Source organism: Cyclopterus lumpus, chromosome 22, assembly GCF_009769545.1.
Source record: "Cyclopterus lumpus isolate fCycLum1 chromosome 22, fCycLum1.pri, whole genome shotgun sequence".
Lineage (NCBI taxonomy): Eukaryota > Metazoa > Chordata > Actinopteri > Perciformes > Cyclopteridae > Cyclopterus > Cyclopterus lumpus.
The window spans coordinates 7,851,875-7,869,162 of record NC_046987.1 but is presented as its reverse complement, the minus strand read 5'-3'; the positions used below and the strand labels follow the sequence as shown (position 1 = coordinate 7,869,162).

Sequence of the window (17,288 nt, the reverse complement as noted above, 5' to 3'; positions counted from 1 at the left end):
GCAGTAAGACAGAAGAGCTGCACGGTGGCTTGACTCGGCAGTAGAGGGCTCCCTTTTACCTCTGTACTTCTAATCTGACTCTGGTCACTTCCACATGAAAGATCACTCAAACAGCAGTACCTTCACTGTCATTATCCAAACTGTGAGATAAATGTTTAACAATTGAAGTTCTGCTGAAAATGTTTTTCACAACTTTATCCACAAAATTAACCCTTCAAAAACTATATGCAGGAGAAATAGCCTTGTGTACTGCAGGCTTCTTTAAATAACACAACAACTGTTGTTGTTGTTGTTCTTCTGAACATCATACCCCCTTCATACCTCCATCCAAAGTAAAACAACCTTTTCTACTTCTGCTCTGTATCTGAGAACTGTTTCTCAAACCAAGTGATCTGTTTTGATTGAGTGGGATGTTTGCCAGATAGGAGTTCCCCTGCCATTAATCTTACTGTGTGTCTGAGTGACAGACCGGATTATCAACTAAAACTTTCAGCCACTTGAGACTGCTACTGATGTTTGGCTTTCAAGAAGAAGAAAGAGTGGGAAACAATTCTTCTGGTGGAAAAGAGCAGACGCTGGTGTAACTTAAGCATTGTGGAAACCCTCAGCAGCCCCGTTGCATTATCTGGACAAACTAATATTTACACTTAAGACAGAGCAAACACACTCATTTACTCTGGCTTTATTCAGTGCTCTGGCATTGTTGATGGATTAACTCCAACGATGCAATCCAACCTATCTTCTCGGTGTGATCTAAAAGCGTCACTTCTGAGAGTGCTGTGCATCAATCACTTACAAGTGAAATTACTAGAAACAACAAATGGGAATTGTTGGTTAAAATTAGTCTACTGACTAGTTGATGTCAACTGCAAACTAACACAAGATCGTGGCTTACAAATTGCTCATCAGCTGCGCACATCGTGGAGGAGACAGCATCCCGCACAGATGGAAACTAAATCAACAACAGTCGGTTTCTTTCTTTTTAGCTGTGTTCTGAGGGATTGGAGATTTGCAGCAGTCTGAACATGAAAAAGGCAAGTAATGAGATGGTTGGAAGTCTGACCACAGCGCGGTGCATCTCCTTTTGAGTCAGGTCTGCTTTGAATAAAAGCTGCTCCCCCCCACCCTCAATTTAGTCTCCAAAATTACACACTCTTCAGAGCATTGTCGGAATGCACAAGACTTGAAGGCCCTCCTTTCTCCCCAGAGTGTAATGAGAAACTGCTTGTAGGGGACTCTGGTCGTAAAGGCAAACACCTGCAATGATGAAACTGAGGGAATCAATCTTCCTTTATCCCCCCTCTCAACACCAAAAAGAAAAACTAGATTCTCCTGACCAACCCGTTAGCTTCAAGCGATGAAAGTAGAGACAACTGCTTTGCTGCTTGAGCCAAGACGACGGATGGATGTGGGGGAGAACCTAAAACACCAAATAGCACAGGTGATTTCCATGAATGATGCAGAAACCCTTTTCTAATTACCTCAAAGAAAGGAGGATATGTGTCGGTTTGTTTGTGTGTCAGTTTGTCAGCAGGATGGAAAAACTGCTGGCATGATTTTCTTTAAACTTGGTGGAAGGGTGTAGCATCGGCCAAGTAACAGCCCATTAAATTTAGGAGGGTATCCGAATCAGGTGGCCGATAAATGCATTATCTTCCACTTATGGAAAAAGGACTTGGCAGAGGTAGCTAAGCTCACAGAGTGCCCATCCAGGTGTTAAATGTCTAGTTTTATTTGCTCAAAGTTTGCTCATTAATTTATGCAGCTTGACTGGTTGGATTTCACCTGCCAAGGGCCTACAGGTGTAAATTTACATAAAGCATAATCTTGTAATTGCGTCAAATGGCAAACATTTATGTTTTGACCTGCCCGTGGTCCCTTTTTAAATAAAAATGAAGAAATAAAACATAGATCATGGAGAAAGGGTGATCAATGCTGATGTCAGAGGTGGAAGAAGTACTCGGATCTTGGAAGTTAAAGCACCAGCCGAGCAGATACTTGAATGACACCATCTCAGAAGTAAAGACGGGGATACACTGCTTCAATTTTGAACAAGGCATTGTATTTTATTGTGTTCATGTAAAGTAACTAGAATATAATGGTTTGTATCTTCCAAAAAGTTTTTTTTCTTTTTGTTCACTCAAGTGTGTTGGGGCGCGAGCCTGGGCAAGCCCCAGTGGTGTTTAAGCAACACAACTATGGTTGCGTTTAAGAAAAGACCCATGGTTCGGATTAAAATAAGTATGTTTGAAAACAACTTGGTTAGGTTTAGGGAAATATCATGTTTTGGTTTTAAATAAGTAAGTAACGTGACCAATGAGTCCATGTTGACTTCTGGTTTCACACGGTACACAAATAGCAGCCTGAAAGTCCAGTATTTTAACCCACCCCATTCACCCCAACCTCCTCTCTACATGGACTTTGAAGCCACTGGCTTATTTTCTCAACTCGTAAATATTAAGGATATAAAGTATGTATTAGTGCAAGGAAATTCTCTACACAATGTCAGTTAATTTAACAAGCTGCTTTTTACTGTTGAATGTGAATTTTTAAACTAAGTTGTTTGGAAGCGGTCTGATTCAACCCGCTGCACAGTGAATTAGAGTGTAACCGAGCAGCACAGAGGCGCTTCACCTTGCTTTTCCCCATGTGTTTCCGTTGGGTCGACCAGTCCGTCTGGCAGGACCAAACTTTTCTTTGGGGGAAATGTAAGCCTTCCTCTAAGAATGTCCCTGTTTGCATTTGCAGGTGTACCCATCATGGCATGGTGGTGTATCCATACAGTGTCTTGTTTTTAATGGACAAAGACTCTTGCATTCTTTGGCACATATCGGCTCCCGAGTAAAACCTCGACGAATTCACATGTGTGTTTATTTGTTTTTTCTTCCATGTGACAGACACACCGAAAGCCTTGAATTTCACTTATAGAGTAGCCGAGACCTTGTTAACTCAGTAATGGATAGCGCTGGTGGACACGGAGACATCCTCTTCATTCCTGTGCCACGTAAAGCAGGAAGAAAAGACAAGCACTTCCTCGATCACTCTGACACTCACCTTTTGTCTCTGCTAGCAAGGCACCAAGAACGGCTTTTTGTGCCGTGTAGGTGGTTTGCGGCTTTTCTTTGCCATTTCCCATGAAGAAATGCACAATAAAAGACATCCTTTGCTTCATCGTGAGATGTTACTGTGGGATGAACAAGACTTTAATGTTATTTTGCACAAAATGCAGTGCCCCTGTATACCATAAACTTGGCATTTGATTCACAAATATCCACGCATAGTTTCTATTCTTTCTAAATGTTGTGAAGGGGACAATGAAATATTTTGTCAGCTAATTTAATAAAAGGTAGAAATCTATTTAAATGTTTTACCTGGACACTAAATAATTGTTTGGCTAGTCCACACGGTGTCAACATAATGAAGGACTTCAATTGCATGCGTTGTTTTGTTTTTTTAAACAAAAGATACTCCTACATGCTAAGCTACTAAAATCCAAAAATACTCCTCAGTCAGAGAACAAAAACAACTATTATGTTTCTCATTAGGGTTCCACACCATGACACACTGAGTATTGGAGCTGAAAGACAGAGGGCTCACTAGACAATTGAATACAGTTTAAGCATTTCTGCAGAGGCCCACCTTGTTATTGTGGCTTGGAAGTGTGACTGGCGGTTGACTCAGTCTGCAGTGGAGGGTGATGACTGAGAGGATCTCCAGTGCAGAGTAGCCACCCACATAGCTCTATATCTTGTCTGCAGCAATGTCTGATACATATTTTGTATTATTAATGTTGTACTTTATTTATTTATTTAATTTTTTTGTTCCAGCGTTCACAGCTTTTCTCATACTGATTCCTTTCAGTACGAGAGTATGATTCATTTCACATGTTACACAATTACTCTTGATCACATTATCTGCATATTTGCACATTTGAGTCAATGGGAATTGTTTTGATTTTAAATCGACAGAGTTGACTTTTGACACACATGCACACACACGCACACTAAACACCTTTGGCTCAGATATCTTCAAAAATCTCAACAAGTCTATGTATGAATAATTAAATTAGATTATATTACATTATGGTTTCAACTAAATATAGAATATTGTATAATAATTTACCTTTAAATAAATGGTTCTACTAAAACAATAAAACCACACTAACCACTGTGGTTTTATTGTTTTAGTAGAACAATTTAATTACATATGATACAGTATTTATGAAGATATATACGATGCTTACACCTTCACACATCAGTAAATATGATTAGAAATATTACACCATAAAGGGGCCTATCTTCATAATAACTACTTTTTACTGTGGATCCTTTTTGTACATTCTGTTGATATTTTACTATTTGAGTAAAGATTTGTTCCACATACGGCCTTTTTACTTAATATTTTCAAATGAAAGGCAATGTTTTGGGGTTATGATGTGTGTGTATGAGCTGTTGAGGAAACGTTGCCATCACGCAAAGCCCACACTGTCTGCCATAGTTTGCATTTTAAGGCATTCCTCGTATGAAAATATAAACCTCAGTTTAAACAACAACGCTGTATACTGTGCTGTGGTAATGATTTAAATGATAAGTAAAACAACAAGTAAGCTCCTGTGTTGCTTACAACACGCATTTCAACGTGAACAAATTTTGTCTTTATCATGAACATGCATCATTTTATGTTGTCTTTCGTTATTTCCATATTGGTGTGTTGTCATTTGGTCTGGCTTGTGGAGCCGTCCTCCTGTCCCAGTGGAGTGGCTGTATCAGACCCTTCATTCAGTTTAAACCCATGTTTTCGCCATGCCAAATTAACAGCCACCCTTTGGGTCAATGCTGCGTGCGAGTGTTGAGATGGGAGAGGCGTGTCTGAGTGAAAAGCACCAATAACACCAACATGCATGGTTTTCCACAACCGGCTCCACTCTGTGTTCTCCAAAGGGCCCCTCCCTCTCTCTCTGTCTCTCTCTGTCTCTCCCTCTCTCTCTCTCTCCCTCTCTCTCTCTCTCTTACTGCTGGTTTGTCGCTGGACTGCACAACAGACCGGGCTCCCTGGGCCTCGGTCCTCACGGACACACCAAACAGAAATATTGGTTGTTCAAACCTGATGACACTGTCAATATTGGAAAGGTTAAAAACAGTTGTGTAGATGTTATATTTCATCCCGGATGTTGCTAAGGGGGATAGGTTATGCAAGTTTGTGTTGATTTAGACATGAGCCTGTCTTGGTTATTGGCCAAGTTCCTTAAAATCTGACAAGTGATAGGGGCTGGCAGCTCTGTCTGGCGCTGTTGTCACAAACGTCTGTAGGGATGGGCTCGGTCAAAAGGTTGATTAATGACAGTGTTGTTTGCTTTTCACCTTTTGTTGCATTATCTCTTCAACTCACGACGTGACAGCACTCACTCCCGGTCCCGTTGTACACACGCAGCATTCACCAACAGGTTCTACACGCTTTAGTCCTGCACTACAGACCAGTGTGCTCTGCTTCCTGTTATCTCTTCTGAATACTGAGCAGACAATGCCACCACAAACTGGGTTATTATTTGGAATGATTGCCTCTTTTAGACAAAGGTCACCAGCACAACTAACCAAGTTGGCATGATGATGTTTCCTCAATCAAACTTTGCAACATTCTACCATATAATTCATGTTGAACTTTAAATCCATCTGGATGAGTAGTTGTATTTATTTAGTAAGTCCTATTGAGCTCTAGATGTCTTTTGTAAAAGACACACATTATTATTATAGTGTTTTAAAATTTCCCAAAACTGCATCACACACTTTTATGCAAGAAATATGAATTGAGAAATGTGTGTTTCATGTAGAACCAACTGCATGGTGGTTACATGCAAAAAACAGGTCTGCTCATTTTATATTCTTTATATTTTTCACCCATGGTCATTAATAAATAACTATAATCTTGGAGTAATCTTTTTCTGGCATTTTTCCTTCTTGCATTTACATTTTAAAACTTTTTTATGTTGAGTGTACAGCATCACAGTGAGATGTCTAACAGGTTTTCATTGCATGATAACCAACTGCTTTTTTCCTACTTACTTTGTATCCGAAGAAATAGAGGTCTCTGATATAGCTAAAAGTCCTTATTATGTATGTAAGTTATATAAGCCAATGACTGATCTCTTTCATAAACCTTAACCTAAAGTTATAAAATAATGTGTCTGTGTTCCCCGTTATTGAATGCATTATTTTCAAACAAGCACGGATATGACTTATCTGACCTCCGATGTTAGAGATGAACTCTGATTGTCCCTTATAACTCTGATCCATGGAAGCGGAGCAGATATTATCAGATAAGATAAGATCATCCTTTATTAGTCCCGCAGTGGGGAAATGTACAGGATTACAGCAGCAAAGGGGTGAAGTGCACACTAAAGACATATAAAAATAAAAAAAACATGTGATACAAACAATACACAGTAAAACAGTAAGAAAAAAACAGTAAGAATCTACAGTAACTACATATTATATATACAAAGGCAGAATAAATATAGCTATTTTTCACCGTGTATCACAATGACATTATACATAGGAACTATTTTTGGTCCTTGACACAGAAAAGACAAATCTATGAATGCCATTGAAGTTTCCATATATTCATACATATATACTAAATATATAAAGCAGATCTCTATTGTCTAAAAAGAAAACATCAATTAGCCACACTGTGAGAGGCACGTTCTTTTATCACACACACTGTAGTTTATTTTAGGTCAATCCCTCATTGCTTGCACTATAGCACCAAACGAGTATGATTACAAAGCTGAAATTCTTTTTAAGAAAAATCTTTGACCCATGTTTAAAGATTTACATCCTCCGTAGAAATAAATGTACTTTGCGCTGAGAGCCACAGTCAGGGTTGAAAAGTCATAAAGGATTGCGAGATAGATTAACGCATTGCTGATTTTGATCTTGTCATGGTATTTGTTGACAATAACAAAAATATGGTTCAACACCAAATGTAAAATTATTCAAAAGAATACTTTTTTTTGATATTTTTAAACCAAGTAAATTCCAGTGCATCTAAACACAGAAAGGTCTTTTATCTCATTTCAGAGAGCCAACTGACTTTCTTGCTTCCAAACCAACAGACAGTACGGTGGTCTACCACCATTTTTTGGGAGAAGTGTCATCATCTTATTATCACCTAATAAGAATTTGAGCCAAAAATGAACTTGAAGGCAACCCTTAAATCCAACTTCTTTTTGCTGGTAGCCTTTGGCACGTGTTTGGCAACATTTAGCGCGGTATATGTTTCAGCACATTTTAAATAAGTCACAGATGGGCCGAAGGGCAGAACATTAATTCTATAGTCTCCACAAATCAGAGGGGATCCTCCTGCACTGTCTCTCTGTCTCTGCCCAGATCTTCACGAAAATAGACCTCCACTGCAAAACTGCTGACACATTTCCATAATGCATGTTTTGTTTTTCCAGTAAAAAAACGGCACAGTCCTCTGAATATTGTTGTTGATCCGTAGTTTTACAAATATAGGCCTGAATGCATGGCAGTGTTTTCAAAGACTGCATTTTAATTCTGTTTGCAAACATAATTTCATGCTCTTTTATTCATCTGTATATAATAATCAAAGCTGGGCACTGCAATTTAATGTAATCCTGCTGTTATTCTCTTTATTGCTGTATCGTCGAAGGTCCAAAAACAGCGGCGGAATCTCCAGAGAGCAAATGTGAAATGATACGTTTTCATTTAGAAAGCCAAATGTCATAATCGTGTCTCTGTCCAACAACTGGTTGATGTGGTGAGCTGGCAGAGCGAGTACGAACATGGGAGGGAAACATTTATCATCCTCTAGACTACAGAGCTGTAACTCTGCCTGCTTGGAAGTCCTGTGGACAGACAGCGGAAAAAAAGAGAGAGAATAGTCAATGGCAATTGCATTACAGGGATGACATCGACCGACGCTTCTGTGTTTGAGTTTTGGCTGGTAAAATCGTGAAATGCATGACTTACAAATTAGTAAATTGGAAATATTGATCTTCTTATCCTGTTCATGTCAAAGGCTGGTTAGCCTGTATCATTTTCTCCACACTTGCCCTGTTTCTATGTTCATGAAACGTGCATCAAATTCTGTCATACAAAGTAAACATGTCTGGCGGCTGTGAGTGCAGGGTTTCTCAAAGGATTGAACCCTGCACGCCAACAGCCGTGACAAGCGCATGTTTCAGCATTGTACCGTGTTTCCATGGCAAGTCAATTCATTAGAAATGGCTGACACCTGGTCTTTCATTTTCTTTTTTTGTTGTTGACATTTTGCCAACTTGCCACTCTGTTTTTAAAAGGTTTCTCGCTTTCTTTGCTGTTTTCAAGACCCGTCTGGTCTGCCATGTCGCCATGTCCTGAAATGCTCTCTTGTTGACTTTGAGACATGCAAAAGCAGAGAGGTGAGTGAGTGACTCCCGGACAGTCTGGGGTAGTTTCCCCTACTCAACACAAAAAAAGTACACATCATGTAAAGTGTCCAACACATAAACTGAACTTTGGTCTTTAAAGAACACTCATACCTTCCAGTACACATGGCAGACATTGATGAATTGTTACAGTTGAAGATAGGAGCGCCTGGTCTTGCTTTTTTTTTAAAGAATCTCTGTCACCATTCCACTGCTTGGATTATTAATACTGCTTAATATCACATGTCCATTAGGATCAAGAAGGCCAGCGCTCCTATCCATCTCTCCAAGTATCTGTTTAAGCTTGTGGCATTTAAGAATCCTTTCAAGTTGAAGTTGCGGAGGTAACACTCGGTGGAAGCACTGCACATTGTTTAAGTCTGGGCTTCTGCACACTTGTGTGTGTCAGTAAACTCCATTGAGTCTGGCATGATGTAGAGCAACAAGCCTCCTTTTGTCTCATTTATCTGCAAACAGGTGTTGTTTTTCAGTAATATTTCGAACAAGGATACATTATAAATCTATGATCTATTGGTTTCAACTCAAACTCTAAATATACATCCAATCCCAGAAGATGTAAAGAACAAAAAGGTTGGCAAACTATTTTATAGTACCAATAAAATAGTTTATTAAAATAGCTGTGTTCTACCTTGTGAAATTGCATCATTAGTTAAAAAAACAAACAAAGGCTCAGTGGGAACCATTTGATCAATGTTCAAAATGCATATTAACGTAATCCCAATAGTTCTGGGATGAAAAAAAGGTTGGCCTCACCAGCATGTTGTCACATTGCACCTCTCTCAAAGTATACTAAAAATGAAATACATGTTGTGTTCTTGTGTGCTGTATCAATAGGAAACGACCATCTAAAAGCAACCCACCTGCTGCCCCTCCAACACAGAGGGTCTGCAGAAGACGCAGTGGGGGGTATCACTCGCTGCCCTGATTGATGACCGTAGGTCCCGCAGGAAGTAACCCCACCACCATGAAGGAGTGTTTTCTGAACCCCAAGTGGTATCCGGGAAAACAGAAGGACTCCAGTTAGGGAGTGTGTGTACTCATAGGCCATCTTAATGTTTGGATATACGCAGTCGCTTGGGATTTTGCAGGAAAAAGGGGAAAGTAATCAGCAACTGAAAAATAGAGCTCAGAGGGCAACCCGAATTCCTGGATGTTTCCTAAAACTGATCATCATGACACGTCATGACAGGCTTTGTCTTTTGTTGGTGCGATTGCAGCACCCTGTGAATGAGTTACTTCCTATTTTCTGGGATCCGTTTTTCAGAGCTGTTCCATATCAATCCAAACTCAGAAGTTACTGCTGACCTTTCAGAAAGGTGGATTATTTCTGGACATTTCATGTTGCATGTGGACATGGCAGATCAAATCTATTACCATTCATGTTTACATTTTAGGATGACCTAATTAGGGATAACTTTTTAAAGCCCAACAACATGTTCAAAAAGCACATTCCCTCTGGAAATAACTCATATATTAAAATAATGGCTTGTTTTTATGAACAATACTCTTTTTTTCTGTGGTGGTTCAGCTTGAGTTTACAACGGTCTCTTAAAGCCACAAGCAAGTAAACAGAATACATCTATAAATAATCATAATTACTCTCTAAATTGATCGTCCCTCCAGTCACAGGGCTACTTTCATTGTTTCATTGCTTCAGTTTTGCTATTGACGCTCAATCATTTCAACATCAGTCAGTCAATCTTTTGCATAGTGATCCGATGTGAGGTCCTGGGACAGGGGTGTCATATGTGTACAGATTGTAAAGCCCTCTGAGGCAAATTTGTAATTTGTGATATTGGGCTATATAAAATAAACTGAATTGAATCCATAATCGAATAAAATGATCTCCGTGGAAACCCAATCACACAATACATAAAAAGGTCAACGGGCCTATATGCATTTGGAATTATAAAACATAACTTTTTAGGATTACATCTTTAATTTACGAAGATTAAGAACACTGTTTAACGTATCAATGTGTTTAAGGCAAAAAATGCCATCATTGTATATTTGTGTAATTTCTGACTGAAGGTCCAGTTAAAGACCACAGAAATCACCAAATCAACCATGTTGCACATATGAGCCCCTGACCTCACCACCCTGCATCAAGTCACAACCTGGAGATGTGGAGTCCAGTTCAATCACATACGAGTTGAAAGCTGTAAAAGGTAAAAACTATTATTAAAATATTAAAATGTAATAAATAGATGACGTGTATATTTTTTTCTTAGTGCTACAATGTTAATTTTGGTTCACATTAAGGGGAGAAAAGAATATACTAAAGCATGAACTGCAAATTCAAGTCATAACAGACTAGTTCTATTTAAAAGTGTGCGTTTCTGATATTATTAACAAAACTATAGTACAGGTATTCATTGGTTGTGAGTACTAATAACAAAATTAGAAACTCCTCAACTTTCACAAATTGAACTATTTAGTCTGTGATAAAAAAAACATGTTTGGCTGATAATGGCTAAATAATACAATATCGACTATTTATGCTGATTAAATTCAATGTTTTCCAAAATGACAAAAAAAGAAAAAATACTTTAATAACAATAATATTTATAATAATAATAATAATTTTATTAAGAATAATAATAAAATGCCATATATACTATAACATATTTTCATCACACACAACTGTTAATTATGTATAGTATTTTTGGCAGTAATTATTGTATAAAGCATCGTTAAACGGACAATCACCAAACACGAAAGCCTTATAAATATTTCAGACATAAAAGCATGCAGAAAGCATGGCGACTTTCGGGGACGAGTAGCTCGGGCTATTACAGGCTTTTCGTTAAAGCGTTAAAGCAAACAGCCCACAGGAATGAACCCATTAGAGGCAGAGCAGAGCGAGAGGCCTGCATGGCCACTCAGAGGCGGAATTCTCCTCATTTGTGGACTGGAAACCCTTTTCCGAGGCTGCATGCGGGTGGATTTTGACTGACACCGTTCATAAACGTGCATGATCAAGTCTCTGATTTCTATCATTCACCACGAGATAGCATCAACGGAGGCGCCCGGTCTGCAGAGGTGTTACACCTGAGTCACGAGACGACTTGTTTTTCCCATGGTGTAACGAGCCAATTCATTTCCCTTACCGACTGATGGATGAGATGTTTTGCGTAATATCTGACTGATTAAAATATATTTTATGCGCAGAGGGAACCAAAATGTCACTCTCGAGGATGGTATACTTGCACTCAGAGAAGGTAATCTTTCGTTCAGATGGAAAAACTGCGATGAAACAAATAGGTGGTGAAAAAAAAATAAAAAATCCCGTTGGGGAGTTACAGCAGTGGGCTAACATGTTTAGGGAATCTTCCATTTCCTGTCTAACTGATATCATCGTGATAAACAGCGAACTGCATGACTTATCCGCCTTTAGATGACCCAAACAATACACTCAGGGATCCATGCCGACACAATATCCACACATGGCATTTAAGAAAGCCTTTATTTGTTTGAATATTTACAATGAAATTATAAAAATATATAATTAAAGCTTTGGCAAATATTTTACATTTAGACAATTTATCTCTTTGTTCACATCGTTAAATTGGTGTGGACGCGAGATCATGGCCACCAATTAAGATAATATAATATATGGCGGATTACAGAATAGCCCTTGGATTTTTAAAATAATAAAACTTCAATGAAAATTTGGATTGAAAAATACATTGTTTTTTAAAATTATCCTGCAGTCTCAATAAGAGAACAGTCCAACATGAAGTATTTCAATTGAAAACAAATATTGTAGGGGCAACACCGATACATCCATGCAAGCTTACATTCATTTGGCCACTCAGGCCAATAGAGCTATACTGTATTCATAATGCATGTGAATCGGCCTGTGTGTTTGACTGTGAGCTGCAAACACTCTTAAACAAGCCGTTAGTGTTCAGGCTACTGTTGGAGTCATAGAAATGAGTTCAGTTAATTTGTGTCTGGTAATTAAGGTGTTAAAAGTCCCGGTTATGATGATGACGTAGGGAGACTGAGTCCATGCACACTGTTCAAGTCTCCATGCTGCTGCTGCTGCTGCTGCTGCTGATGCTGCTGCTTGCTCAGGGGATTGGCCGGTTTTCTGTCTCCTGCATAACATAAATAACACATTTAAGTTACTATTCACCCCACGAAACATATGCATTTAACGTGAATTATTTCACCTAAAAGTTAGTTTATAATCTTCTCGAAAGGGATATTCAGAAACAATAATACTAAAGAAGCAGTATCTCTTTAAAAAAATTGTTTTAATCTATTACATTTGTGTGTGTAAAATATTATCGGACCATCTGGCAGGCCAAGTTTGGTAGGTCAATATTTAATCTAATTAGGCTTCATTTGGGGATTTGGTAAATGCGACACGTTGCACTCGTTGCTTCTTGAAAGGCAGGGAGGGAATGTGCGCTCCTCTGCGGAAATAAAGGAACTCTAATATCATATTAAAAATGAAACAATAGGAAACTCCACACTGCACTGTAAAAAAGCAAAAAAATCGTTCTAATTTAAAGCAACTGCATCCCAGAGTTTTTTTAAATATTTTCTTTTAGTTTTTGACACATCTGTCACGAGTTTTCATATTAAACCGCGCCACCGGTCCCCCTCGTCCGTACCCTCTCGTGCCTGATGTTTGAAGGTCATCGGCGAGTGGATCTCCCCTGCGTGCATACCGGTCATCCCGCCGCCTGGATGGGACAGGACCGGGCTCTGCGGCTGCCAGTGGTGGTGGCCTGGGGCCACGTAGCCGCCTGCTGGCCCACTGTACACCCCGTACTGGTTGGTGGGAGAGTAAGCACACGCCGAGACATAACTGGACAGTGTCGAGGAGGGCTGCAGTCAAAAACACAACACACGCGACAAAGTCAGCACAACAGAACCGCAAACGCACAGCGTTTATGAGTGTGTGTGCGTGCGTGTGTGTGTGTGTGTGTGTGTGTGTGTGTGTGTGTGTGTGTGTGTGTGTGTGTGTGTGTGTGTGTGTGTGCGTGTGACAGTGACATGTGGCCTCCAGCAGTGCTTCTCTAAGCGAGAGGTTTACAGCGAGAGGGGAGCACATTGAGGACTAGATTGCATTCACAACAATTTAATTCCTCATAAATACGACTAATTAGAGCATGAATACAGACTGTCTGTCTCCGTCCTAGACGGAACACTTAATCAAGAGTCATAAAACTATTTCCAGTCTCAGGGGTAACATCTTATCAGGCAGAGGTCTGTGGCCTCGTATGACTCTGTCTGACGGGCCCTGGTGTGGAAACTTTTCACAGCTCTGCCACAGGCCTAAGCAGCGAGAGCACTAATTTACTAAAGGCCTCTGCCCATTTTGGCACTAGACATTTGGACGGTTTCCTACAAAGAAAGGAAAATGGCGCTGTTATAGTGATACATAGGGCTACACATGTGCATACATCCATTTACCTGAGCGTATTTTATGTCTGCGTCAATTGCTGATTTGTCGATCCCGTTGACCGTGTGTGCCGCGGGGAAAGCTGCCCTGTTGACGCTACTCCACTCTTCCATTTTTGGTGGATATCCGTCCATCCCAGCAATGGCTGATTTAGAAACATGTAACTTCATGTCAAACATGTGTAAAAGGTAGAATTGCCACAGAAGAAAAAAAAAATGCATTCTCATAGTTTTGATAAATGGTGTGAATTAAACATTTACAAGTAGCCTGTCTGGGCTTTAAAAATACGTTTCATTTTCAAAACCGCAGGCCTTTCTAAAAATAGTTGTGACGTTAGGTTTAATCAATTAATTAAATATACGAAAAAATGTCATGATTATTACAAGTGTTTGCAATAAGCATGTATTGTAAAAGAATGCCTGTTTTTTAATTAAACGTCAAATGACAAATACAAACAACAACAACACAGAAAACGACGAAGCTACAAATAAAACAACATATTATCACATGATTATACATATCGTCCTCGTATTTAATCAATAGTATTAATAATTGTTTAGGTTACGTGTATCCAATAAACCTCCACATTGTATCATATGTTTGCGTAAGATAATCAACATTCTTGTATAAGTGGGCATACAGCGTCAATCTATTTCAATGTGGAAAAAAGCAGCTAAACATATAGAATTTGACACACATTTTAAAAGAAATTATATTGGACTTTATGAAACAAAGAAATACAGTGGACCAGACGATTACAGCTGGATGGAAACACTGACTACTGTATTGGACTAAACGACCAGAAAGGCAAAGACACAACGCCTGTAATGACTACTCGAGGGATTAGGGGGGGATATAGCAGGTGAGCAAGGTGTTTGCAAATGCATCATCCCATCAAAAGGCCTATTGAGAGTGGCCTTACTGCTTTCTGGCTGAATGGTGAAACGGAGGCCTGTGCCACTTCCAATGGACACATTGTCCTGCCTGTGTCCCCAGCAGGTTGTACGCAGTGATGTGGTGAATAACACAATAATAACAAGCTGCGCTGGTTTATTAAGCTCTGATGTGAGCACAGTGAGAGCTATACGGCTCATGGCACAGCGACGCAGAGGCCCAAGCTTTCTCACAGAGCAGAGAGTATTTGTTTTCCTCACCTGCGGGATCCATAAAGGCTCGTATACCGAGGATGTTGCTGACGGTGTGTGCAGAGGGCCAGGCCCTGGATATGCTCATATGTCCAGCCGTCATCGGTACTCCAGGAGGGTTGCCCATTTTAGTGCCAGTGGGCGACATGTTGGGGTAGGAATAGGGGTACATGTGGTTGTAGGAGAGCCCGGCCTGCGCGGAGGCTTGCTTACTGCTCTCATACTGGTTGGGCTGGGAGAGATTTCCAATCTTGTTGCGTAAAATCCTGCTGATCGAGCTCACCGACGGGACGTTGTACTTGTCACAAACTCCATCTGCCAAAAGCCTGTCCCGGATCTCCCAGGCAAAGATCCCAGGGTCGCCTTGTTTGTATTCCCTAATGTTTTTCACCACGTTAGGCGTCGTGACCCGTGGTTTGCTCCCACCGATGGCTCCGGGTAAGATGGAGCCCGTCTCGTTGTACCTCGCCAAAATCTTGCTCACGCAGCCGTGCGAGACTCGGAGTTGCCGGCTGATGTCGCAGGGTCTGATCCCGAGCTGAGCCAGCTCCACTATTCTCAGCCGTATGGCGTTGGGCAGCGGTCGCCCATTGACGAACACGCCGCCTAACTGGTTCACCTCTCCATAGTTTTGCTCTGCAGGAGAATAAAAACACAAGTCACATATTTACACAGCGTGAAGTGAGTATAGGCCTCCACATGCATTTCTGACATGTCAATAAAATAGCCTCATCATAATGCACTGTTCCTACTCTGCCACGCAATGTAAATTCATCAACATAATTATATGTATTTATTATTAAGAAGCAAAATATTAAGAAGCAACATGTGCGTCCTGCATCAATTTGACACAGGCCAGCTCTTGCAATTTACATCCTAAATTGAGGTCAGCGTGTCATGCTAGACTAGGTAACCTCTGGTCGGTAACCAACACATGTGTGTACATTATGTGACTATTAGTTTCCCCTCCGCCATCCTTGCGTACACAACAACTACACAAAATAAGTAAAAAAAACGCAACATAAAAAATGGCGAGCATGAGAAAACTCGACAGCTCTTCAGAGACACACTTTTCATGGGATAATTGGCGATGTGGTTCCATTTAAGATGTACAGCTTTAAACAATGTCTGCTGAACAGAGCTGAAAGAATCCCCCACGATTTAAACTTGACATATACTGTCGTGGAAAAAACAGTATTTTATTGGTCATTATCTGAACTTGAAGAAGATTTTTTTTTTTAAATACACAACCAAAACCAAAGCTTATTTCTGTCTCTGCGCAGGCGTGGTGAGTCTCGATACGCTTCCATAAGCTCTCTGCCAGTGAAGCATGCCGATGGTTACGGGGCTTACCCATTGCCTATATGTTTCAAGGTGCCGGGGAATATAGGCGTCCCTTCGAATGGCTGAATGCGTCCGAGCGAGAGCAGCGAAGGAAGGGGAACGGGAGGAATGAGACCCAGCAGAGAGAAAATAGACCTCTTAAAATCTCCTCCGAGTGCAGCGCGCCCCCTTCTCTCTCAATTTGTTTGGAAACAACTGACTTTGCGAGGTACAATGGCAACAAAGCGATCTTCATCCGATAAAAGCAAATTGGAGTTATCCCGGTGAGTCCGGCGTTTGCTGGTATTGATTTGAGATGTCCTAAACGTCAATCTTCGCTGTTATACGCCGAGCCTCTGCTTTGGTTTCATTGGTCGTCCTGCGCTGGGAACGCTGTCAGCCAATGCAAACCCCATCCGGTTGGAGCTGTGCAGCCTCCAGAAGTATTTTGCATATAGGGGAAGTGGCAGAACGGGGGAAACGTTTCATCCAACAGGCAACCGGTAAGGACTTGTATCATACGAGATATATACAATGGGATGACACCTCCCTGTTTATCAGTGGTTGCCATTGGTGACATGTTTTTAATGTGCATCCCCGGGAATAGTATCAATTTGATACGAAGAATATCACCAGCATACCTGAAGATATGCACATGTGGACGGGACTGGCTTGTTGGCCAGTTAATTCCATTATAGCAATTTAAATTAAATTATTTTATTCAGTCATAAACACTGCACAATCTGTTTTTCTGCATAGAGGTTCAAACGAGCAGTGTTGCACACTAGCAGCCTGAGTCTTTTTTTGTAGAAGCCAATGTTGGACCATCAACCAAGGGAAGGGGCGCGTGTAATCGATACCTCTGTAGATTGCAGCGCTCCCAGACTATGGGATATCCACTGGATGCCAGAGACGCACATTATCACAGCATGTTTACGGAGTTTCCTGTGCA

General features: G+C 40.4%; 1 protein-coding gene across 2 annotated transcripts; it reads right to left on the bottom strand.

Annotated features, from left to right (window-relative positions):
* Positions 1-11,916: 11,916 nt before the first annotated feature.
* Positions 11,917-16,833, bottom strand: pax1a (paired box 1a). 2 transcript variants are annotated; one of them, XM_034525656.1, is made up of 5 exons: positions 16,367-16,833; positions 15,023-15,649; positions 13,880-14,013; positions 13,075-13,291; positions 11,917-12,552 (listed from the first exon to the last, which is right to left on the bottom strand). In XM_034525656.1, exons 1-5 carry the CDS (start codon positions 16,368-16,370, stop codon positions 12,434-12,436), a joined length of 1,101 nt encoding a protein of 366 aa, XP_034381547.1. In that variant the 5' UTR covers positions 16,371-16,833; the 3' UTR covers positions 11,917-12,433. The 2 variants fall into 2 exon arrangements, with proteins under 2 accessions (XP_034381547.1, XP_034381548.1); XM_034525657.1 differs by having other exon boundaries at positions 12,434-12,552; positions 13,085-13,291.
* Positions 16,834-17,288: the final 455 nt, after the last annotated feature.

Excerpts from the sequence above, each read along its gene's own strand:
- pax1a (XM_034525656.1), bottom strand. Across the intron at positions 14,014-15,022 it reads AGCCTTTATGGATCCCGCAG|CCATTGCTGGGATGGACGGA; the intron begins GTGAGGAAAACA and ends TTTCTAAATCAG. Across the intron at positions 12,553-13,074 it reads CAAACATCAGGCACGAGAGG|GAGACAGAAAACCGGCCAAT; the intron begins GTACGGACGAGG and ends TATGTTATGCAG.